The following is a 23,993-nucleotide window of genomic DNA, read 5'->3' as shown; positions in this document are numbered from 1 at the left end:
TCAACAGATCTGCTACTTCGTCAGTGGCGGCGGGCGAGAGCGCTGCAACGGCGTAATGAAACTTTGAGGCTTGAGAGCGGATACCAGCAACTTGAAATTGCGATTCGGCCTGAAGAAACCACGCCAAAGGATGCTGGTCCCAGAACTGTGGGAGGCGGACATCGATGGCCGAACAGGAGGGCTCACCGCGTTTATGGTGGCTAGAGGGGGGTAGTGTGACGGGCGGGAGCAGAGGGGTGCAGAAATTTGTGATGAAAGATGGCGGCCCCAGTAGATGGCGCTGGCTGCACGACAGGTGCCAGCGGCGCTGGGCAGTTTTGCGTTGGGCCGCATGTTTTTTACTTTCACCTTGTTTCTAATAATTACACGCCGCGTCCGTGTTAACAGGACATGAACTAGTCATTTTGTTAGTTAGTTGAAAAGCATGCGTTTGAAATTTTAAATGGTGCTACTTAACATAAACGAAAACCACAATGTTTCTGATAGATGCAACTGGCAAGCGGCGTTTAGTTTATAATTAAATGTTTCTCAGCATTGACCAGATAGGACTTAAAAAAGTCCAGAATGGTGGCTTGCCGTTTCTTTCGCTCGCTAGAAATCGCCACACGTTTCTCAATAGCCTGGAAGGCCGCATTGCTGTCAACGTCGGTGTGAGGTGCGACGTACCTGCGGAGGAGGTCCAGAGCCGCGACGGCTTCTCCAAAGCTAGGATTTGGCAACTCCCCGGCATCATGCGGCTCGTGCTACTCGTCGTCACCGTGCCACGGCAATGGCAACGGACGAAGAAATATCCGCGGGAAATTTTGCCCTCTTTGGCGTAATCATGCTAACGTGCGAACAATTATTTAGTATTGCTGCGGAGAGCGCGCGTCGGGCAGCCCGGTTGCGCGCAGCGCGGCGTGGTTTCGTGAGAAATGTAAACAAGAGATGAGAGCTGGCCCGATAGGCGGAGCAACGCCAACTTCCGGCTTCCCTTTAGCTATAGCTTCACAAAGAGTGACGTCAGGGTCTCTCCTGAGTTTCCTTCCTCCGTGAGTCGACCCGTCCAACCAATATGAAACTCTATGCGTCCAACAAACCATGCGGTGACTGTAATCACAGTGATAGTCAGAGCATTTTTCACGTATGGCCATCTATTGGCGGCCTCTCGAACTGGCGTGCGGCTTCTTGCAGCCAGTTCCATAGCCAAGCCCGGCCAAGCCCGGTCAAAACTCGTCAAAAACCAAAATGGCGGTTGGAGCGCGTTGCCTACTTTAGCCCAGGCGGGTTCGGGTTGCGATGCATCATGCGGGAACGTTTTCACAGCTACTACGTGACAGAGGGGTTCCTTATACATTGGATCCTATGGAAGCTATGCCGGGACCGGATGAAAACGACGTAGCAGCCGGGAGAACGCAGCAGTGAGGAACGTAACAGCGGGGTTCTACTGTATCTGGCTCCTGGCGTAGCTGCGTGTGCGCTGCGGCGTCTTCTTGCTGGGCGTCTTGCCTGTTGATTGCGTTTAGCTTTTGCCGTTTTGCAGCAGGTCCACGCTGCTCACATATATTTCTCTCTTTCCTTTTCATCGGAGCTTTCTTCGTGAAATACTTAGGTGCCTCAGGGAACACAGTAGGCACGGCGTCTTCTTTCAGATGCGCACGATCGCGAGGCAATTCCACAACCTCACCGTTGATTGTGTGCCGGTGGGTCCTTTCGATGAATATTTCGTTGAAGTGTCGTTCACAAACCACGCTGTTGTTGGTAAGCTCTTTGTCGGCTCGTTTAATATTTCGGGCCCATTGCTCCCTTCACAAGACATCAGTTGGGGCTTTAAACACAGAAAGCTTTTGTGAGCAAGATCGATACCCGCCTTTGCATCCAGGTACAAAGCACGTACTTCAGCGGCTTGACGGCATGGTTCATTACATCCAAGAGTCTGAATCTGAAGAGTTCATTCCTCGTGTGGCAACGCGATGACCCAACACTGCAGACAAATTTCACAGACGACAGAGGCAACAGCGAAGTGTCAACGCCGCCGGCGAAGCCTAGTCAGTGCCCGGCCATCGCAAGCGTGGCACCTTTGAACGCAGCAGTGCCCCTCGCGGTAGCTAAATTTTCACCGCGTTCAAAGCGCTCCTCCTCCATGGCACGGATAAGGCGCCTGTTACACTACCCCCCTCTAGCCACCATACCGCGTTCGTCGGAAGGGTTCTGGCCTTGAGCTCTCGTAGCATTGGTCGTCTTTACCACAGGAGCGTATGGCAGTATCACGTTCGGGTCACCAAACTGTGGCGACGAGCGACCACGTAGACCGGTAAAGTCTCGGGCTCTTGAAGCAGTGGAAAAACCGACACTCGATCTCTTAGCGTAGCATTCTTTTTAATGGCCCTTTGGAACGCTAGCCCCTGCCGGAGCTTGCCAGCCACTCGTGCCTCATGTGGACGCGAGTGTCTACGTAATTCTCACGCGACGCCGATGCTGCTGCCGCTACAGGTGCATGGCAAGCCGTCATGCCGCTGGTGTGGCTGGGCCTTTAGCGGTGAAACCATGGTACTTGAAATATAAGCCGATCCCCCCCTCTTTCGCACATTGTTTCCTAGAAAAAAACATGGGTCTAGATTAGAGTAAATATGGTACTATCCTTACTTTGAATAGCTGTCTACTAATTTGCTATTGCAATCAATGCTTCGCCTTTTGGGCGAAACTGTGACTTTTTTTATTCATTGCACTTTTAGTGCATTGGGAGCAAAGCTATTTACCAAATGAGAGAAAGTTATATTTCTATATGAAAGCATAAGGTGCGGGTTAGTGTAAAGGAGTTTTTCTTTTTGGTCACAGAAAACGGGTGCGTGTTACAATCAAGGGCGCGTTAGAATCGAGTAAATATGGTAAGCCCTGGGTCCTCCTCACTTGCCCTCCTCACTGGCTGCCATGGCATTGCAGTGGCCCCTGCACTGTAAAAGTAGTGCGCAAAGGAACAGATAAAGATTATTACATGCCACTTCCCATGTGCCCAGTGTGCCCAAAATCACCCGAAGACCCTATCAAGACCCTATTTGCTCCCTCCCACAGTTTACGCAAAGGAGCTTATTGTGACCAGAAATTCGATGCCAGTTTGGCTCGATTGCAATTTAAGATGCGCCACGCAACACCTGTATTAGACCTCCATGACTTCCATTTCACCTCTACTTCATTTATCATTTATGAAGGAGTTGCTTTTGTCAAATTACCTCCTGTATCAAACTGCTTTGCCATTCTGTTCAGTTCTATATAACAAGGGTTTACTCTACTTTCAGATATACAGTCGAACCTGGATATAAAACTCGGGCATATAGTATTATTGTCTACATCGAACAGTTGTAAAATATCCTTGAACATCCTATGCAAAAGTATAGCGGTGTAGTACGCTGCCATTGAACTCCCGTTCACTGCCACATTCGATATATTGAATGCTGTGCTGCACCCTTGCAAGTGCAGTCCTCCTAATGGAATTGCATCACATTTTCACATCGTCGGAAATATTTTAAGACGACAAATTTGAAATGACATTGTTTTGGTCGATGCTATAGAACGAGAGTTTGAATCTGAAGGGCAGTACAGTGTAGCCCACTTGTAACGAAACCACTTACAGCGAAATACAGTGAAACCTCCTTAAACAGTAGTTCGCCGGAGCCCGGAAAAAGTATGTACTAAACGGCAGTACTGTTTAACCGAATAGCATGAGATCGCCCACTTACCTGTCGAAAAGGAACTCGGAGAGAGTGCGATGAAAGGGGAAAAAAACACGCAGTATTTATTCACTTCGCGCAACAAAAGCGTTATTTTCGTTTGATGCCGCGGCGGCCTAGCACAACGACGACAGCGGCCTCAAACTTACTGACGCTGCAAGCCAGCTTTTCAGCCAGCCCCCTCTTCTCGGCAAAAACTCACATGGCAGATCCCTCGTTGGCGTTGCATATTCTCCGTGCATGTGCGCAGTAATGCTGCAGAAGTCCCGGGAGCGCCTTTTTCATTGCCGGGTGCCGGAGTTTGGAATACTTTTCATGTAGAATAGAGTTACGTTATCGCGCCTCTGTTCTTGTCGCGAGGATTGCATTCATGAGTAACGCGCAGCTTATGCCACTGTCGGGCCTGAATCGCCCGTGCTGTCGCTTTCCGTGTCCTCGTCGCTATCGCTAGTCGACACTGAGGCAACTACACAGGCAACGATGGCGAAAAGTCGAACCTCGTAGCCGACATGTCTTCACGGTCGCAGCAGTGCTGCCGAGCAACTTATTCACATTCCAAATGCCACACACTGTAGTCAACGGCAGATCCCTGTTGCGTGCCAGCGCCGACTTCTTCGTGTCACGTTCGACAGCACGAATGATGTCTAATTTTTCTTCTATGCTGAGCACCTCGCGTCTTTTTTATCTGAGCTTCGGAACGACGCGAGTCCTCGCTTGCACGACGCCATAATGCTCTCTGGCACGGTGTCGAAATGATGTTGATGTTGATGTGGCCTCACGCGCAAACGCACAGGGCGCTTGGAGGCCATTGTTCCGATCTCTGAGACTTGTTGTTCTGCCGGGCTGCCCGATGGAGACTGCGCACCGCCGTGTTTGCGTGATGAAAAGTTGAAACGCTACGTTTTAACCGATGCATATGCAATAAGCTGGTACGGCTTATGCGGATACAAAACACATTATGTTCAAGGCCGCTGAGTCGGGGATTTGACTCTACTACATTTAAAACGAAACTACTGTTTAAGCGAGTACGGTTTAACAAGGTTTTACTGTAGCAGTTATAACGAAGTGACCTTGATTTCCCATTATATTTTCTGCATTTTCAATGCCTTCTCGGTCCAGTTTTAACAAAGTAAATAAACACAACTCAGTGCATATAGCTAAGCATTTTTTCGAGAAAAACAAAAAATTCTTTCGTCAGACATCCTTTTGAGCTTTTGTGTGAATCAACAAGGCCAAAAAACTGCCATTTCCTAGCTCCTGGCAGCCTCTGTCAATGTCAAATTCCTTTCGCTTGGTTCGGCTCCTTGCAAAAGCTTATTTAGCCCCACCAAACAGTCGGCATTGCCCGGTCGCAGTCTCCAAACCAAGAAAGCGCTTCCCGTTTTTTTTTTTTTTTTAATGACAGGCAAGCTGACCGTTGAGTACGTGAGCTGGCTTAGTGCCCTCCAGAAAGGTTGCCGGTTTCGTCACATTTCTCGTCTCGCTGCATAGTCTCCCAGTTTGTTTGACAAGAAAACCCTCCTCCAGTTGACAGCTGCCCCACGCTTTGGGCCGCCCCAGCCCGGTTCCACATGTGGTGCCTCATCGAAGTAAAAAAGAAAAGCACGTAGGTGCGCTCCTAAATTGCTTTTTCTCCATGGCATGGCCTCGCTAGCTAAACCGATTGGCCTGCCTGCCTGCCTGCGCTAACAGAACTGAAGTGTGCCGTCACTGCTCATGGGTAAAAAACAGATCATCGTTGTTACTACAGTCGATCCCGGATATATCGAACTCGAAGGGGATCGTGAAATAGTTCGATATATCGATAATTAGAAATATAAAATGTGCATGTCAAAAGCTTTTCTAACAACTCCACACATCTCAAGGCAGTTTCCCTAATGTCGTGACTAACGAGAACTTACCGATCTGTGCCTCCAAGGCGTGTAAAAAATCAAGAACACAGCGCGATGACCAGAGCACTTTATTTCGGAAGAAAAAAATCGGTGTCCTTTGCTTGCTTTTTCTTCTGCACCATCAAGTTCATTAAGCGGTCCTCAGGCTTGTTGACAGTGTCCAAATGAGAAAGGCTAGCTCCTTCCATTGTGCCACAACAGCGGCGAATGACGCTGAAAGCTGATGCAAGTTCAGCTGCAGCGCATGGTGGTCGGTCCTCTTCGTCGGAACCTTCGCTGCTGCTTGAGCCTGCGTCCTCATCACCCATGATGTTAGCCACAATCTCTGCATCAGCGCGATCCGCTACAGCTTGCACGCCATCATCAGTGATAACGAAATCGCGCGCTGTAACGCCACTTGGGATCTCATGCTGTAATTGCATGCTGTAACGCTGCCTGGGAGCCGAGAGCTCGCAAAATTCGCTGTCGAGGCATCCAGCGTCATCGTCTTCACTGTCAAGACATCTGTCGTCTGTAGCTACCACAAAACCTGCTTTGCGGAAGCAGTTCACAATTGGGCTTTTCTTCACGTCATTCCTAGCACCAGCCAGCATTTGAATGGCTCCGAGGAGGTCCACCTTGAGTTCGATTCCTAATCGAAGGTTGATTCCGAATGCTGCAGCGACCGTCGACTTTTTGTCGCCAGCCTCCACCCGCCGAATGATGTCCACCTTTGTTGAAAAATCCAAATTCTTGTGTTCTTTCGCGGCCATGGCTCCGGAACATGTGCCAAAAGCGGAAAGAAAAACGCACTGCACCACACGAGTCTCAAGCCTTCGTGTATGCCACGTGAATAAAAGGGACAAAGCGAATCGAAAGACGCACCGCTCTGCATCTCTGCATTAACACAAGCCCAAGCTGCACTGACCTCGTTCGTCTCGCTGCGCCAGCGGTGTCAGCCAACCAAAACACAGGGAACGGGCATCTGCGGTCAGTGTGGTTTCTCCCTCCCGCTTCCCTTTCACACCCAATCGCACTCCAAGTGCTCCTTGTCACCTGCCTTTTACCGACGCTCCTTTCTCAGAGTGCGGCGCGGCGCGCATGAAATCGCGGGAACATGGCGAGAGGTTCGTGAGGAGAAGCGCACTTGCTGGGGCGCAGCTCAGCATGGAGTTCGATACATCGATATGCCGGTGCACGGGAGTTCTATATACGTGAACAATAGTGCTATACTTTTGCATGGGATTCCCAAGGGGATTTTTCAACTGTTCGATATAGGTAATAATTCTATATATCCGGGTTCTATATATCCGGGATCGACTGTAGTGGGCTTACTGGCTCTGGTTCTTCTCACAATGTGCTTGGAATTTTCCACGGTAACAGCTTGGCCTGCCCTGTGCTTCCTGCAATGACGAACTTTTCCTTGAAGTTGTCTATCTTCCCGTGGCTCGGACAATTGTCAGTTATGAAAAGCACTTGCCAATTATTTTCGTTGAACTCTCTATGTGTGCCTTATGGACATAAGGTGCACATAGTCTTTAAAAATAGCAGCAGTCATCCATGCTCGCTTGTTACTTCTGTAGATGCATTCCTTGGGAATAGTTGCATTTCAGAACCACCATGGCTTCCCCGCCTTTCCCAGTATCAACAAGGGAAGCTTTTCCTCGCCTGTTGCATTGGTACTAAAGAGCACCGCAACATGCTCCTTGCTCTGTTTTCCTCTGGGTGAGGATCCACCAGCATGTGCAATTCGGTAGCATCTTGTAGAAAAATGCAGCCTCATCTCGGTTGTATATGTCTTCGTCTTCATACTTTTCAAGTACTCTAGAACCCTGCTGTTACGTTCCTCACTGCTGCGTTTTCCCGGCTGCTACGTCGTTTTAAACCGGTCCCGGCATAGCTTCCATAAGATCCAATGTATAAGGAACCCTGCTGTTACGTAGTAGCTGTGAAAACGTTCCTGCATGATACATCGCAACTTAGCACCCCGAACCCGCCTGGGCTAAAGTAGGCAACACGCTCCAACCGCCATTTTGGCTTTTGACGAGTTTTGGCCAGGCTTGGTGAGGCTTGGCTATAGAACTGGCCGCAAGAAGCCACACGCCAGTTTCAGTAGCCGCCACTAAGTGGCCATTCGTGAAAAATGCTGTCACTATCATCACTGTGATTATGGTCACTGCATGGTTTTTGGACGGGTCGACTCGCGGAGGAAAAAAACTCGGGAGAGGCCCTGACGTCACTCTTTGTGAAGCTAAAGTGAAGCCGGAAGTTGGCGTTGCTCATGGCGTTGCTCCGCCTATCGGGCCAGCTCTCCTCTCTTGTTTGCGTTTCTCGCGAAACCACGCCGCGCGCAACCGGACTGCTTGGACGCGCGCGCTCCGCAGCTATACTAAACAATCGTTAGCACGTTAGCATGACTACGCCAAAGAGGGCAAAATTTCCCGCGGATATTTCTTCGTCCGTTGCCATTGCCGTGGCGCGGTGACGACGAGGAGCACGAGCTGCATGATGCCGGGGAGTTGCCAAATCCTAGCTTTGGAGAAGCCGTCGTGGCTCTGGACCTCCTCCGCAGGTACATCGCACCTCACAGCAACGCTGACAGCAATGCGGCCTTCCAGGCTATTGAGAAGCGTGTGGTGATTTCTAGCGAGCGAAAGAAACGGCAAGCCACCATTCTGGACTTTTTTAAGTCCTATGCGCACTCTGTGGAAATAAATTGTCTATAGTTGAAGCTGCACTTTTTTCATTCATTTTTGGAGCTTTCCTCACTGTTGCGTTTTCCCGGCTGTTACGTTTTTTTCCCCGGTTTGGTGAAAAACGTATGAACGGGGTTCCACTGTATAGCTTGGAGCCATTGTTTGTGCCATACATCTACAGTGTCACGGTTCACGGCTGCGCTTTGACCAACGATTGACTTTGAGATCATGCCGTGTCATTTCTTGAACCGCTCAAGCCAGCCAGCCATTGCTGCACTTGAAATCTCTATGGCCCATTTGGAGGGCGAGAGCTTCAGCTTTTGCAGTAAGTGCAGGTCCATATACGGGGAGATTTGCACTCCTGGCGTTCTTCAATCACTGTAAGAATGCACCTTCTACTTCGGGGTATATTGAATTGCGATTCCTCTTTCTCTTTGCCGGGAAGCTCTTTTCAAAGCCATCTAGCACAGCCGCCTTCTTTTTCAATACAGTTGATAAAGTAGACGGCGGTATGCCGAATCCTTTTGGGATGTGGCTTTTCTGCGGGTCGCCTTTTTCCACTTCCTTTATCAGCAGGACTTTCTGCTCCAAAGTCAGACACTTTTGCCCAGAGTCTGACGAAGCCATTTATCGCTGTAGCCCACAGAAGCACACACGAGGCATGCCTAATGAAGCACTTCGAATAACACACAACCACATGACCTGCAGCACGGATCCAAACGCATGCACTGTCGGCGCCAAAGCGACTGAACGTGGCGGGCGACGCGAAAGGCAGAAGCTTCAAAATGTCATCGGGGCATCTCGCTTTCCTCATCAGTGCACGCTGGCGATAGTGACGGTTGCAATGGCGGGCTTGGCATCGGCTTCACATGTAGCGGAAGAAAGGCGATCATATTTGTGGAGACCAAGAAAGCAGGAACTTCAGAAGGTCAGCTGTTGAAAGATTGTGCTCGGGAGGGCAGGCAGAAAGAGAGCACCTTTGGAGGAGCAGCGACATCGAAACTGGAAGCGAGGAGGGGCGGAGTTGGCATGAAGGCGAGTGAGAGGAGCCACTGGTGTCCAAATGGCTTGCAGACAGAAGAGCTTGCAGACTGGAGAGCGAATGAGAAGGGGAAGGCAGTGGGGGGTGGCTTTATAGTCTTTCGGGACCGCCGCACGGTCACGGAAGACTACGAGAGTATTGCGCTGGAAAGCGCTGTAAATGCCATGGCTTGAGTCTGAGGTTGTGTTTGTTGTGCTCAAAAAACAATTAGCCACTCATTATGGGTATAGAGTGCAATCGATAAAACTGAACGATTTTGCAGTATGGGCATGATCACTGGGCAATTTTTTCTCGAGGTGTGCAACCCGGAAGTTTACAACACGAGAGTTTTTTGGTGCACCATTGTCGATGACACTGTGTTAATTCTATGGTTCGAGTATCCGTGTTTGCGGACCATAACGTCCGCGCCATTGACAATGTCTAAGAACAAAATTCAATGACCCTACCATGCATTTAGACTGTTTGTCTAAAGTTGGATGGCGCAAATTGAGCATGACTGGCTCAAGAAAATTGCCGGGGAAACACCAGCTTGCATTGACCTGCCATGTTGACAGCTTGACTCGCTGCTGGCGATGCTCGGATTTTTCGTGTTTTCGGCAAGTCATCAGTTGATTTGCACCATCAAAAGTGCAATGAAGCTAGGGGCAGTGTTTTATTGTGATGCAGGCCGATTATGGTGAGCAGCAAGCAAATTTCTTGACCGGCTTCTCCAAAGTTGCACTTCCCAATTTGTTAGCATAGCTCCTCGCATCAAACATGGCACTTATAATCGGAGGGACACTTCTTTTGTGTTTTTCGTCACGTTTCAGCACCAGTAGTGCTCTTTAGAGCATTAAAACTTTGCTCATCGAGCGCACCCCATGGAATGCTATGGTGCAAGCCTGCTTGCGGTTTTCTGGCATCGCAAAGCATCCGGAAAACTTTATTTTTGTGTGGATTATCTCACGAGGGACACCAGCAATGCAATTGCCACCGGGATTAATGGTTCGGGCGTGCTGCACCATAGAATTTGACAGCTTCAGTTTGCTCCGCAGTAAACAGCGGAGAGCACTCGGCATTCGCTTGGTACCTGTTACTAGATGGTCATCGGTCGCGGGTTTGGTACTTTTGAGGCCTGTTCTGTGCCTGCATGAGACTAATTCATTGGCTGTATTAATTTGACACTGCATGTACAAAAGGCCTCTGCTCGCCGCTTCGCTCTAAGCGAGGGCCAAGATCTTCCCGTGATTTGCGTAACGTGGCTTAAAATGCATGCCTTTGGGTCAGAACCGGAAGAAATTTCGAGTAAAGCGATTTCATTATAATGAGGGATTACAGTGAAACCTCGTTAAACCGTAGCTTGCCGAAGCTCGGAAGAAGTATGTACTAAACAGTAGTACTGCTTAACCGAAATAGCACGAGGTTGCCCACTTACCTGTCAAAAACAGAACTCAGAGAGTGTGATGAAAAGGGAAAAATCATACAGTATTTATTCACTTCGCCGGACAAAGGTGTTATAGTCGAACCTCGATATAACGAACCTCAGTTTAACGAAATTCTCAAAATAACTCACTTTTTATTTTTCCCAATCTCTGCCCCATTGAAAACCATGTATATTTTTTCGGGATTTGATGAGGTCACTTTATACTGTAAGCCGACTTAACAAAGTCCTCGCGCATTGCACGCACGTACCAGGAGCCGCCTTGACAGGGAGACGAAAACTTTAGCCGGGCATACAGCGATTTGCATGCGCCCTTTAATGCTCAAATTTTCCCGGCGCGCTTCAATACGTAGAGCAGAACGTGCTGCTGCGCCATCTATCATGTACGTATGAAACCCGCAGCGGACGCGCTCCTGTAGTGCTAGCCGGAGTGCTTCAGAAGTTCCGGAACGCGTCACGCTATGACGTCACTGGCCTGTTGCAACGGGAAAGCGCCAACCGGAAGTAAGTTTACGAACAGTGGTCGTTGGTCACGTTTTCTCAGTTGGTTACCATATTTACACGATTGTAAGTCGGCCACTTTCTTTAAATTTGAAAGTCTGAAGTTGGGGGGGTCGACTTACAATCGAAACCAAAACATGGCCCCGCCAAAAAAGCGAGACCAACGGGAGCTACAACGTAGCTACAATTTTATGTTTGCTGTATGGCCCTACCCGTATCTTTTTGCTATCCCGCGTGTTTTTTCGCTTTTTGGAAGGGTTTTTCAACATTTTTGAGAGTTTTACAGTTCACGCAACACTCGTGGGGGGTGTCAATAGTTGGTGGAAGCGCCGCTGTTCCCATTTGCGGCGGCACCCTCATAACGGCGGCGCTTGCGGAGACAACGCCTCCTCTAGAAAGATGCCTGCGGCGTCGCTCGCTTACCCATTGTAGCCGTTGCACATTGAGTTGCGGTCGACTGTCATGAGATGGCGCCACCTACTTCCCTATCTCCGACAAGGGGGCTGTGGTGGTGTGGTGTCGCGGTAGTAGCGGCGGCACCGGCCCCGCTGCCATGCGGTAATGTGCGCATGCGCGCATGTGTTGCAAGCGACCACTGCAAAGATCGCTAGCTACCACCTCAAGTGGAAAGGAGGAAAAGGGGAAAGGTAAGGGCAGCAGGTTTTCGGCGCACGCAGCAGGCATCTTTTTAAAGGAGGTGTTGGCGGGGAGTATCGGTAGTTCATGGAAGAGCAGACACTGCCCACGGGTTTCTTTCTCTGTTGAAAGGCATTGGCATTGGTTTGACGCGTTCCACTTGACTGCCGGCTATGTGCTACTCCCCGGTCGTCATGAATGCTCCAGGCCCACTAATCATTTGGCACTCGTTCACAGCAGCATTCAAGAGGGCTGTCATCCTTTATGCCAAAGAAACAAATCACAAACGGGTGGTGCGAGAGTGGCAATTGCAGCGAAGCCAAATTTTCATCTGAGACGGCAAGTGAGAAATTTCCCACGTGCCGAAGTCTAGACGCTTTCCGGAGCTGTAGACTAAGCTTGCAGCGTACGTCGCTGAAATGTGTGATCAGTCCCTGCCAGTGAAGTGCGACATGGTCATGAAACAAGCCCGTACCTTCGCCTTAATTTTAAGGCCCTGCTCCACCATGAGTACAATGACGGTGACGGAAGTATGGCGTACACAACAGATGTCGTTGACTCGTGGCAGCTGCGCTGTGATCAGGGAGGTGCTCCAAGCGACGTGACACTCGAGGACTTTGTCTTCAGCGATGCTTGCGCTGTGACAACTGAAGAGCTGGATGATGACGCAAAAATCCAGAGCGTCACAGATACAGAAATGCAGGACGAAGACTCGAACGAAGAACTCAAGGCGGCAAGCAGCATAGCTACACCGAAGCAAGTCATGGATGCGCTGGATCTCTTACGTGTGCGGGCGTGCACTCGCAAGAGCAACCCTTAGCAGCCCTGTCAACCTATGAGCGCCCTATAACCCCGACGCCTATTAAGCGGCAGATGAAGCTGACGGAGTTCTTCGCTTCCACCTGAGCTGCATAGAATTGCTCTGGGGGAGTTAAATAAAGTATTCCAGCGTTCATGAATCAACGTCATCATTGCTTTACTGAGCGTGGTATCATCCGATGGCTACGAGCGTTAAGGGCCGATTTACGCTCGAGCCGCCCATTGCCGCAAGCCGCACCGCACGCGTGCGGTCACGCGAAAGATTGCACGTATCAAACACTTGCGCACAAATTTTGGTTTGCAATGTGTAAGGTATACCCTGTGCACACAGTGTACAGTGGAACCCCGTTCATACGTTTTTCACCGGACCGGGAAAAAAAAACGTAACAGCCGGGAAAACGCAACAGTGAGGAAAGCTCCGAAAATGAATGAAAAATGTGCAGCTTCAACTATAGACAATTTATTTCCACAGAGTGCGCTTAGGACCTAAAAAAATGTCCAGAATTGTGGCTTGCCGTTTCTTTCGCTAGCTAGAAATCACCACACGTTTCTCAATAGCCTGGAAGGCCGCATTGCTGTCAGCGTCGCTGTGAGGTGCGACGTACCTGCGGAGGAGGTCCAGAGCCGCAACGGCTTTTCGAAAGCTACGATTTGGCAACTCCCCGGCATCATGCGGCTCGTGCATCGCAGTCTGCGACTTCACTCGCGACCGAGATCCCATCGATCTCGGCGATGCTCTGACACTCTGACGTCCCGACAACAACATCCACGGCGACGTAGTCGTCGTATGTGACCGCCATTTTGGCTTTTGGCGAGTTTTGGCCGGGCTTGGCTATGGAGCTGGCTGCAAGAAGCCGCACGCCAATTCGATGGCGGCCTCTCGAACTGGCGTGCGGCTTCTTGCAGCCAGTTCCATAGCCAAGCCCGGCCAAAACTCGTCAAAAGCCAAAATGGCGGTTGGAGCGCGTTGCCTACTTTAGCCCAGGCGGGTTCGGGGGGCTAAGTTGCGACGTATCATGCGGGAACGTTTTCACAGCTACGACGTAACAGCGGGGTTCCTTATACATTGGATCCTATGGAAGCTATGCCGGGACCGGATGAAAACGACGTAGCAGCCGGGAAAACGCAGCAGTGAGGAACGTAACAGCGGGGTTCTACTGTAAATGGTAATTTGTGCACAAGTGCTGGATACGTGCAATTTTTCGCGCGACCGCAAGCGTGCGGTGCAGCGATGGGTGGCTCGAGCGTAAATCGGCCCTAAGCTCTCTAATGGTAAGTAGATCCACCAAGTTAATACTACTTCCAATTTTCTTCGAAAGAATATTCAAGTTGATAGCTCTGGTATGTGCATAAATTTTTTTTCTTTGTGCCACTAGTTGCCATGTCTTCGTGAAAGGAAATTTTATTTTTTTTTAGTGATGACAAATCATGATGGTGATGGCACTGATGGCCACATCTAGTGGCAGCTATGAGCACTAGGCGTGGCGCTTGCTGCAGACCTGCTCTTCACCATACGCGTAATGTAGAAAAAATGCGTTCGTACCCGCTGGCTATCGCGCATCACGCCCTTAGTTGTGTTATTAGTACCGGGGTTTATTGGTTATCTTTGTAATTTTGCTATCTACAAGGTGCCATACGCCAGGAGTGTTCCAAGAACCTGCATATTTATTTGGACTGCTGAAACATGCGAACCTCGACTTAACGAAACTCGCGATTGAACGAAATTTTCGGCTGCAAATTAGACTTCGTTATATTGAGGTTTGACTTTCGTTTGATGCTGTGGCGGTCTTGCAGCGATGACAGCGGCCTCAAATTTACTGAAGGCTGCGAGCAAGCCTTCCAGCCAGCCCCCTTTTCTTGGCAAACACTCGCATGGCAGATTCCTCATTGGCGTTGCATGTTCTCCATGCACGTGGGCGGTAGCGCTTCAGAAGTCACGGGGCGCCTTTTTCATTCCGAGCTGCTGTTCTTGTCGCGACGACTACATTCATGAGGCTGACATAATGCACAGCTTCTGCCACTGTCGGGCCTGAATCGTCCGTGTTGTCGCTTTTCGTGTTGTCCTCATCACTGTTGTTAGTCGACACTTTGGCAACAGAGGCAACAATGATGTCGATGTGGCTTCATGCGCAAAAGGACAGGGCGCTTGGAGGCCGTTGTGCTGATCTCTGAGGCTTGTTCTGCCGGGCTGCCCGATGGAGTCTATGCACCGCCGTGTTTGTGCGATGAAAAGTGGAAACACTACGTGTTAACTGATACGTACGCAATAAGCTGGTACGGTATATGCGCATACAAAACACATTATGTTCAATGGCCGCTGAGTCGGGGATTTGACTTTACTACTTTTAAAAATAAACTGCTGTTTGAGCGGGTACAGTTTAACGAGGTTTTACTGTACTGTATAATGCAGACGAAACAGGGCTATTTTTTCAGTTACTGACAGCAAGAACTCTTGCGCTGAAGACGGATAAATGCGTGATAGGAAAAAACAGTAAGAATCGCATCACGATGCGAACATGGATGGCTCATACAAGCGGCCCCTATCAGTCAATGGCAAGGCTAAGAAACCGCGGGGCTTTGCCAAGATGCTGTCAGTGCCAGTAGCGGATACACACAACGCCAAGGCATAGATGACGGGAGACATCTTCTATAAGTGGCTTACTGACTTCGACAAGGAGATGAGTGCGAAGAAGTGCAAAGTGCTGCTGTTGCTCGGCAGTTGCAGCACACACTATGTCAATGCACATCTAAGCGTTGTCAACATCCTTTTCCTTCCAACACAACTGCCAAGCTACAGCCAATGGACCAGCGAGTGATCGCCAGCTTTAAAGTCCACTTTCACCACCATGTCATCGAGCATCTGCTCATCGACATCCGAACAGCTGATAGCTCGGCTGACTTGAAGGTGCTGCTGGTGAGGGCAATATTTTTTGCAAGCCGAGCCTCGAGGGACATGAAGTCACAGACCATACTTCACTGCTTCCAGAAAGCGGATTTCTCGTGGGGCAGCAGCGATGCTGGACACGAAACAGCCGCAGTGCACTGATGAGCTTAGGGCAGCTTTGGGAGCCCGCGGGCAGTGCAAACGTTGTCCTACGTGGCTTGGATTATATGGACTTTGTCCTAGTGGATGAAGACCTTGTCGCAGCTGAGGCGCTGACCACCGACAAACTCGCCACTAGTGTTTCTGAAATGGAAACAATCGCTGATTACAGTGCCTCGGACGCCGAAGAGGATGACATTGGTGCATCTCAGTCATTGACCTCAGGAGCGGCTGCTGTAGGTGCCGACATGTTACGCATGTACCCGAGTTCCAAACCGGGCATGTGCACTCAGTTGGACAGTGTTGAGGCCGCTGTTGCCTGCAGCGGGGGGAATCAAGTACTCCACCGCTGAGCCACGCCAGCGCTTGCTAGCGTGCAGTAGGAAGATGTCCTATAAACTCGTCCTTGCACTCGAGGAGACATGCAATGTGATATGCGTGCCACCTAGCACCGATACACGCACCTTTTGCGTTGCAGTTGCATATGATTACACTCGTTAGAATGCCATGTAGCAGATGCACAGGTAGCGGTACAGGCAGTTAAAGAAGGCTTCAGGAAGAAAAAGTTGATCATGTGTAAATCCTAATATAATGGAAAACATGTATGGAATACCTTAATAGTTCAAGCAGGCTAGATGACTGTTTTTCACCATCCTGTTTCAAAGGGAATGTCATTAAATCGTCATCATCATTACCGTCGCGTTGTGCCATTTGACATGTGCGCCGCTTAGCGTCGATACGTACAAACTTCGCATTGCAGTTCCATTATATTCCTTCATGTGTCCCGACATGTAGCAGTTGCATATAGCAGTTGCATGCTGCATTTAGCTAGACCTGGTAAACTCAAGCAGGCTATGTGACTATTTGTCACCATCCTGCTTCGAAGGGGATGCCAACAAACCGTCATTATCATCATCAACAACAGCAACTTGCCGTGCCACGAGTCAAGGTATGTGACACGTGTGCCGCATAGTCTGGATACCTGTGTTTACTCTTCGGTACACATTATGGTGCCTCTTCGCAAAGTACAAACCACTGCTGAAACGATTTGTAGAACTATGTGCACGGCTGCAGCCAGGCAACATCGGGCTCAGCATACCGTGGTGCAGAGAGAGCAGGACAAGCTGCAGCACAAGCCGCAGCTCGCCATCGACGCCAAGCGGACTGTTCTGATCGTTCTTGTAAAAACGATGTGAAGAGACTTCGCCGCGAAGACCCTGTAGTGCATGATGCTCCAAATGGAGCTCCTAGGAGCCATTTTGGAGCTCCTCCAGCGTATGCTGTGACTGTGATGCATGTGCCGCGCAGACCTGTGACTTTTTCAATGGATGTAAATAAAATTTTCTACTTGGTCTACTTGATGCCTAAATTTTTTTAGCATCCCTATATAGTGAAAAAGTAGTTATAGCGAAGTAATTTCTGATTCCCACCATCTTCGTTATAACCGGGCTACACTGTACATGCCACGGAGGAAAAATGAGGCTACAGGAGGTTAGTTTTGATTGCTGCACATTTGATGGCTCGTGCAGACTGCAGCCGTTCGTTTTTGGCTGAAGCAGATCACCAGTCGGTTTCAAGAACATCAAAGACCTCCCGGTCTGTACACGTTATCAATCTTCTTAATCTTGATCTTTTCACTGAGTGGCACTTGGCATATGAAATGGCGAACTGAAAATGCTGTGCCACTGGGTTTGTCTTGTAGACAAGGGCTTTTCACGAACAGCATTTTGTATTCTGGAGCAATCAAAATGAAGCAGTCTTTGTGGTGAGAATTTTGTTGTCTTGAGGATTTCGTTACTGCGGGTGTTGACAGTATCTTATGTTTCAAATTTTAGTTACATCAAACTATTTCACAATTCCCTTTGAGTTAAATATATCTGGGATTGATGTAATAGGCTATTCTCACTTAGTTTGGTCTGCCTGTATTCAGTGCAACCAATTCCACTTTTCATAAACCTGGCTATAACAGACCATCGGTCATAAAAGACAAATTTTTGGGCAACTGTTGTTTACATGTTGCAAATACGACATACTTTGCTGTGACGATGTGTGTGAGTGTACACTGCATGCAGCTATTTCTGGCTGCTTGCAGAATTAGCAAAATATTCAATTTTTCTTAATTTTTCTTAGCAGCAAGCTTCCCACAATGGCGTGCTGCACAGCACAGCACAGGTGGAGAGTTTTTGTGTGTACCTTAACCATCTCACACACAAATGCATGCAAGCTTGACATCATTTGTTGTCTTTCTCCTCTCGAAGGTATGACTCTGGAAGTAAGCTCTAACCAGCCCTTGCACTTGTTGCAAAGTGTCACGAACTTAATGCAGACGTATGTAATGCTAACTTGCTCCAGTTATGTGGTAAACCAAACTTTCTGTCACTCAACTGCACTTCAGGTTGGTTTACCAGCACAAATGAACAACAATGAGCACTTGCGAGCCTATTCCACTAACACAACTCTTTCGTGCAGGCTCTCTCACCACCTGCTATTATTGACTAATTGTTTAGCTTATAATTTCAACTCATCTAAAGCCCATTGCTTCTTTATATTGAATGCAACCATTCTTGAGTGTGAGTAAATGAACATACAGACAGAGCAATGGCTCTGTCTAACTTCTTACTACTCTTTCTGTAAAAAGTTGCATATGGCAAATGATGCGCTGAAGTGTAAGAGGAGGAATGGCCGGGGCAAAACCAGTTCTGAACTCTTCTGCAATTTAGATGCAACTGTAGATTTCAATTTCCTTTACAAGTAATTTCAGCCCATTCCAGTGTACCAGCTAGGAGGGACAAACTGCTATGTGCTGCAGGTGGTATATAAGATATCTGGTTGAAACAAAAAAAAAAAAGAGGTGGTGTTAGAAGAGGCTTTCCTTCTTCCCTGTATACAGAGCATGGGACTCTGCTTCATTGGGAAGCGTGATTTCCGAGCCTTTGTGGAGCAGTACCTGGAGTCAAGGCCGGGAAATTTTGTCGACATGGAGACAGGCGATGTGGTCGGAACGCACACTGGTCAGTCACCAGCGATTTCTTCATGCTCACATTGTAGTGAGTCGGAAAGTGCCCCTGATGAAGAGGAACAAACACACTGCTAGAGATGCACATTGAAAAGATGTCGTTTCATTTCGTTCTGTGCCTGTTCTTTTTTAACAGACTATATTAAATCCTCATTAATCTGAATTAACGAAATGTTGAACTGTCAAGGGTATAAAGAAAAAGCTAAACACATGCTTACTATGTCAACATGCTTTTATTTACTGAATGAATCAGCAAGTCCTATTACAGTAAAAACTAATTAATTCGAATTCTGTGGGGATGCTACAGTGAAATCTCAATGATACGAATCTCACGGGGTCACGAAAAATATTCATATTAGCCGAAATTCGTATCATCGAAACGATTAAAACTAGCTGAATAAAAGAGTCAGAGGTGAACTCACTCAGGCACACGTACATAAAAAGCATTTATTTCTTGAAGAAAAAGTCTTTAATGTCTTCTTTGTCAGGTCATTTAGTAGACTTTGTTCAAATCCATAAAAACGCACGCACGTGTCGTCTCTTATTTCATCCATGGCCGTAGCATGCCTCAGAACTTCGAGTGCATGCAGCGTTTCAGCCGCCGGTGGTGGACCTTCGCCGTCGTCCACGTCTAACACAAAAAATGCGGTCCGAAGTGCGGCAGCTACTCTGTCCGATGGCACATGGAAAAGCACAAAAGCAACAAAAGCGACACTGCTTCAAACTCCTCGCGCCCAGTCGCGACCTCCATGTCGTCCGTGCCTTTGCACCGAAAAAGAAGGGGAGAAATCGCGTGACTGCGCGCTGTTTTCTCTCGCAGCAGTCGGTGGAGCAGTGAAAGTGTTGGCTCATGCTCGCGGTCGCGTCTGTCCATGCGCTGGAATCGTGCCAACTGTGGCCTCTCCTCCACGCAGCGGCACAACCTCCTCCCCTCCTTAGCAATTTGTGCGCCGATAGGGGGCGCCGCTGTGCATAGCAACCGTGACGTCACACAGCGGTAGAATGAGCACGCGCGTGCGTTGGCCATGCGTCGGCGGTGGCAGCTGCACCACCGCTCCTTCGACAGACGTCTCGTTGCAGTCGAGTGAGTGAGACGCATGGCTCTGAAGCGGCCCAGTGATTCTGCACCAAGCGGTTCAGGCAAGCGGCTGTGGATGCCGGATTCCCCCAACACCGAATGCCAGAAGAACAAGGAGCGAATGCGCATGCGACGACTGAACATGTCACCAGATGCGAAAGCAAGGGATGCAGAACGGAAATGCCAACAGCGACTGATCAGATTGCCGGGTACCAAAGGCAGGGAAGCAGAACGAAAGCGGCAGCAGTGACAGGCGATATCGCCGAACACCAAAGCGAATGAATTGAAGCGCAGACGGCAGCAGCAACTGGCTATGTCACCGAACAGCAAAGCCAGGGAAGCGGAGCGCAGACAGCAACAGGCGTCTGGCTTTCGCCAAGCACACTTAAGAATTTCCAGTGTCTTCGGTAATTTTCGTATCAACCGATGCGGGTCGAAAATTGATTCGTAACAACCGTTCTCTAGAAAGTTGCAAAGTAATGGGGCTCGGCCGGAACCACAGAAAAATTCATATCATCCGGAAATTCGTATTAGCCGTGATCGTATCATCGATATTCCACTGTACAAAAATTCGTATTGTACAAAATTCGAACTGATGAAAGCAAAAAAAATTGCTTGCCTGAAGAGTATATATAGAGTCGACTTAGCATGTTGTGTGTGTGCACACGCACTCGCTACGGCACATTGGTGAGAACAATCTGTATAATTTGAAGCACTGGTGCAGCCAACATAACCGGATGCTGCCACTGCAGTCTGACTTGCCGGATGTTGAGATGGCTCTTGCTCCATCCACGTGTTCGTTGTGCTGACCCACAATGCATGGCACGGAGAAAAAAAGGTGCTGACACCGCTTCGCCGACGGTCACAGACAGCCATTCAAAGCAGCGCGCGGGTTGGGGCTTGTTATGCACATGCTTCGAAGAGAGCAGGGCTCGGGTACTTTGCACGTGGAAAAGTTCTAGACGGGACGGCATTTCGGCTGGTGCAGCGCAAACAGTATAGCGTGACTGGCCACAAGCGATACGTGCCGAAAACATAGACTATAATGTGCCTTTGCGCCGTTGACTCTCGCCCCAAAAACAAGAGCCACACTCTAAAATGCCCTCACGAAATGCACCACAACCTACTGCAACACTGGTCTCTGTCATACCATTACTGCTGGATAAAAATAAAGGCTGCGGCCTGCTGCGTCGAGAAGTTGCAATTGGAGGGAATGTGACAGCTGTCACATTCTTGGCCGCTTGGCTGTTCTTGGCCGCTTGGTCGCTAGTTGCAGGGGACGTGTTGGGTGACGGCATTCGAAGCGTGTTCTTGATGCATTTTCTATGCCAATCCCAGACAAACAGTCCTGGCTGGTGGCGTCATGGCGGAGGACAGCATTTTCGATGCCCACAACAGGCTGCAAATTTTTTTTTTTATCCATTGGCCATAATTGTACCTTTGTAGCGGCACCGGCTGCATGCTGCGAGTTCCACTATGTGTACACGCCACAAATCTCAAAGGCTATGCGCTTTAGTACTGCGAGTGCTGATAAACGTCACAGCTGCCATGTTTTGGACATCACCTGTGGCCACTTTTGCGACAGAACACCTTGTAGAGAAAAAGCATAGCCTCCAAGATGAAAAAAGAAAGAAAAAGAAAAAAAAACATGCAGCACCACGTCTGCATTTTTATCTTGAAGGTCTTGAGAGAGGGAGAGAACCGACCTGCAACAGAGGCATTGGCCATGCCTGGCCAGGCACACATGCATCTCTCTCCAGTTGGGCCTAAGCAAATGGCCGCTCATAAAAAGTGAAAAACGGCATGGCTCGCGCAGTGACGCCATCATGGCCAACGTGCTCCTGCGCACTAGCACTTCATGATGGCACGGAGTTCGAACTATTGCTGGCGGCGCGGATTTCAGTCTGAATTAGCGGGATGCGTTACATATTGCTTTCAATACATGGTTGGACGGACCGCGGCAGCTACTTCAAGTTATCTAAAATTTTGAATTAATGGTTGTGAATTAACAACCTTTTATTGTATTAGTATATTGCACAAAATCAGTGCAGAAGCTGCAATTCTCATCATCTCCTGACTGATTAACGCTCACAGCGATGAAGGTGTCGCGACTTCACAGTGGCACAGCGTTTGCCTGCATCCGAGACACGCTTTTTACTACAGCACACACATCATGGTTATCTTTCACCACAGGGCAAGCAGATTGTCCATCCATCATGATATAGTCTGTGCTTTTAATTTTCGACAGCTTATGCCGTGTTTGTGCCATTGCACCAAGTCAAAGTGGAACTACTGTTTGCAGCAACAACTGCGGCCAAAATAATGGTCGCTGTCTCGGTGCAATCATGGATGGTGACTGCGCAGTTTTAAAGAATCGCGGCCAACACGCACGCCAAGTCGAAACAAGACTACTGTTTGCCACAAACGTTGCGGAGGAAACTGTGGTTGCTCTCAACACGATAATGGACGGTGACTGCAGCTCTGAAGGTATGTGGCCAATGAGGTCTTATGTGTGGCGCTAAATGCAAGAATAAAGGCTATTGTAGTGTCGTGCCTTTGCAACAGATGGCACTGCCGACATGACGCAGGTCACATGCGACAAATGGCGCCACAGCGCTCTCGTATATAAGTTACGTTCGCCGGAATACAGGGGGTTATCGGCATGGAGCAGGCAGTGGTGTAGCCTTGGTGTCGCCGGCCGGCGACACGACAGTCTGGCGACGAGGATGTTTTTCACTGGGATTTCGCCACCGCCCCCATTCATTGACACTCCTGGCACACCGGCTGTGCCATGGCCCCAGTGGGTACGCCTGTTTGAGACATTTTTACTGCCACCTGGAGCAAACGAATTATCTGCAACCCGCCACCGACCTCGTTTGCTGCACTGTCTGGGTACCGAAGGACAGTGAATTTTCGATGCGCTTCCGCCGACTACGCTGAAAACCAAGATAGAGCAACTGAGCACTGCAGCCACTGCCACACCCACATCGCGTGCCACCGCCGTCACAGAAACTGCCACAACTGCTGAAACGCCAACACGGCCGCACGACGCAACAGCAGAAGTCCCACGCTTACCCGACGAGTACGACGTGGCCCTTGAGATGCTAACAAGGCGTTTTGCCGCCCCTTGCAACATTCGCATGCAATGCCATCGATTCTGTGAGTGTCGCCAACTGCAAGGGGAGCCCATCACGGACTACGCTATCGCACTTAGCAAGTTGGCGGCTCTTTGCGATTTCGCCACTCAAGCTGACGAAAACGTGTGAGCAGTTTGCAGCTGGTGTCAGGTGCCCACAGCTTCGGAAGAAATTGCTGCTCGAGGGTTACAAACTGACGTTCGATCATGCTGTCTAGGTAGCACTTCTGCGTGAGCGGACCTATTGCGAATCTGAGGCCTTCACCAATCCTGTGCACCGAATTCAGCAGCAGTTATGGGACAATATAACAAGAGGGGCCGACAAGAGGGTCGCCCTGATAACGGCACACACCTCCCGAGTAACCGCCGCTTCAGCTCGCGCTCGCACACTGCATCCGCGCGAACGCCACGATCACTTTCAGAGAGCTTGTCGAAGCTACCGCCACACATGGGAATGGCACTCTGCCAAGGTCCACGAAATCGCGCCGGAGGAAGACGCTGCAAGTGTCATTAGCATTTTGGCAGTCCGTATGGAAAAGAGCACCTGCGTCTACATCTATGTCAAGGTTGCACCGGTTACCTCGACGACACCCGCGCATGCCATGACGTTTCTGGTTGACACAGGCTCGGCCGTGTCTGTTATGGGGAGCATCTATTCCAAAGTCTGTTTACCCACGAAGCACAGCTGACAAGTTCCCACCTCATGCTGCTGGACACTCTCGCACAGGAAAATTCCCATTTTCAGGGCATTTCACACTCGAGTCTGGAACGAAGGGAAAGCAGCCATTTCATCTTACACCTTGTGGGACATCTCTCCTCGGCCTGAATGCGGTTCAAGCCTTCAACTTTCGCATTATGGGAGAAGAATTGCGCTGCCTGCATATATCCACGGACGGACGTGCAGAAGTTCCCGCCATGAGCCCTGGTTTTCAACCTCAAAACGCCACACCAAAAGCAGCACCAGAAAGCAGAGACCTAACTGCGTTCATTACGCATGAGGGCCTTTTCAGGTTCAAAGTCTGCTTCGA

At 49.4% G+C, this 23,993-nt stretch overlaps 1 protein-coding gene across 2 annotated transcripts in view; it reads left to right on the top strand.

Annotated features, from left to right (window-relative positions):
• LOC142592547 (mitochondrial tRNA-specific 2-thiouridylase 1) overlaps positions 1-23,993 on the top strand; it is a 170,946-nt gene that overhangs the window by 44,876 nt on the left and 102,077 nt on the right. For both annotated transcript variants that reach the window (XM_075704055.1, XM_075704054.1), the window contains exon 5: positions 18,626-18,746. In XM_075704055.1, the coding sequence (XP_075560170.1) occupies positions 18,626-18,746 (121 nt within the window). The remainder of the gene's footprint in view (positions 1-18,625; positions 18,747-23,993) is intronic.

Source organism: Dermacentor variabilis, chromosome 9, assembly GCF_050947875.1.
Source record: "Dermacentor variabilis isolate Ectoservices chromosome 9, ASM5094787v1, whole genome shotgun sequence".
NCBI classification, from domain to species: domain Eukaryota; kingdom Metazoa; phylum Arthropoda; class Arachnida; order Ixodida; family Ixodidae; genus Dermacentor; species Dermacentor variabilis.
This window is presented reverse-complemented; position numbering and strand designations above follow the sequence as displayed.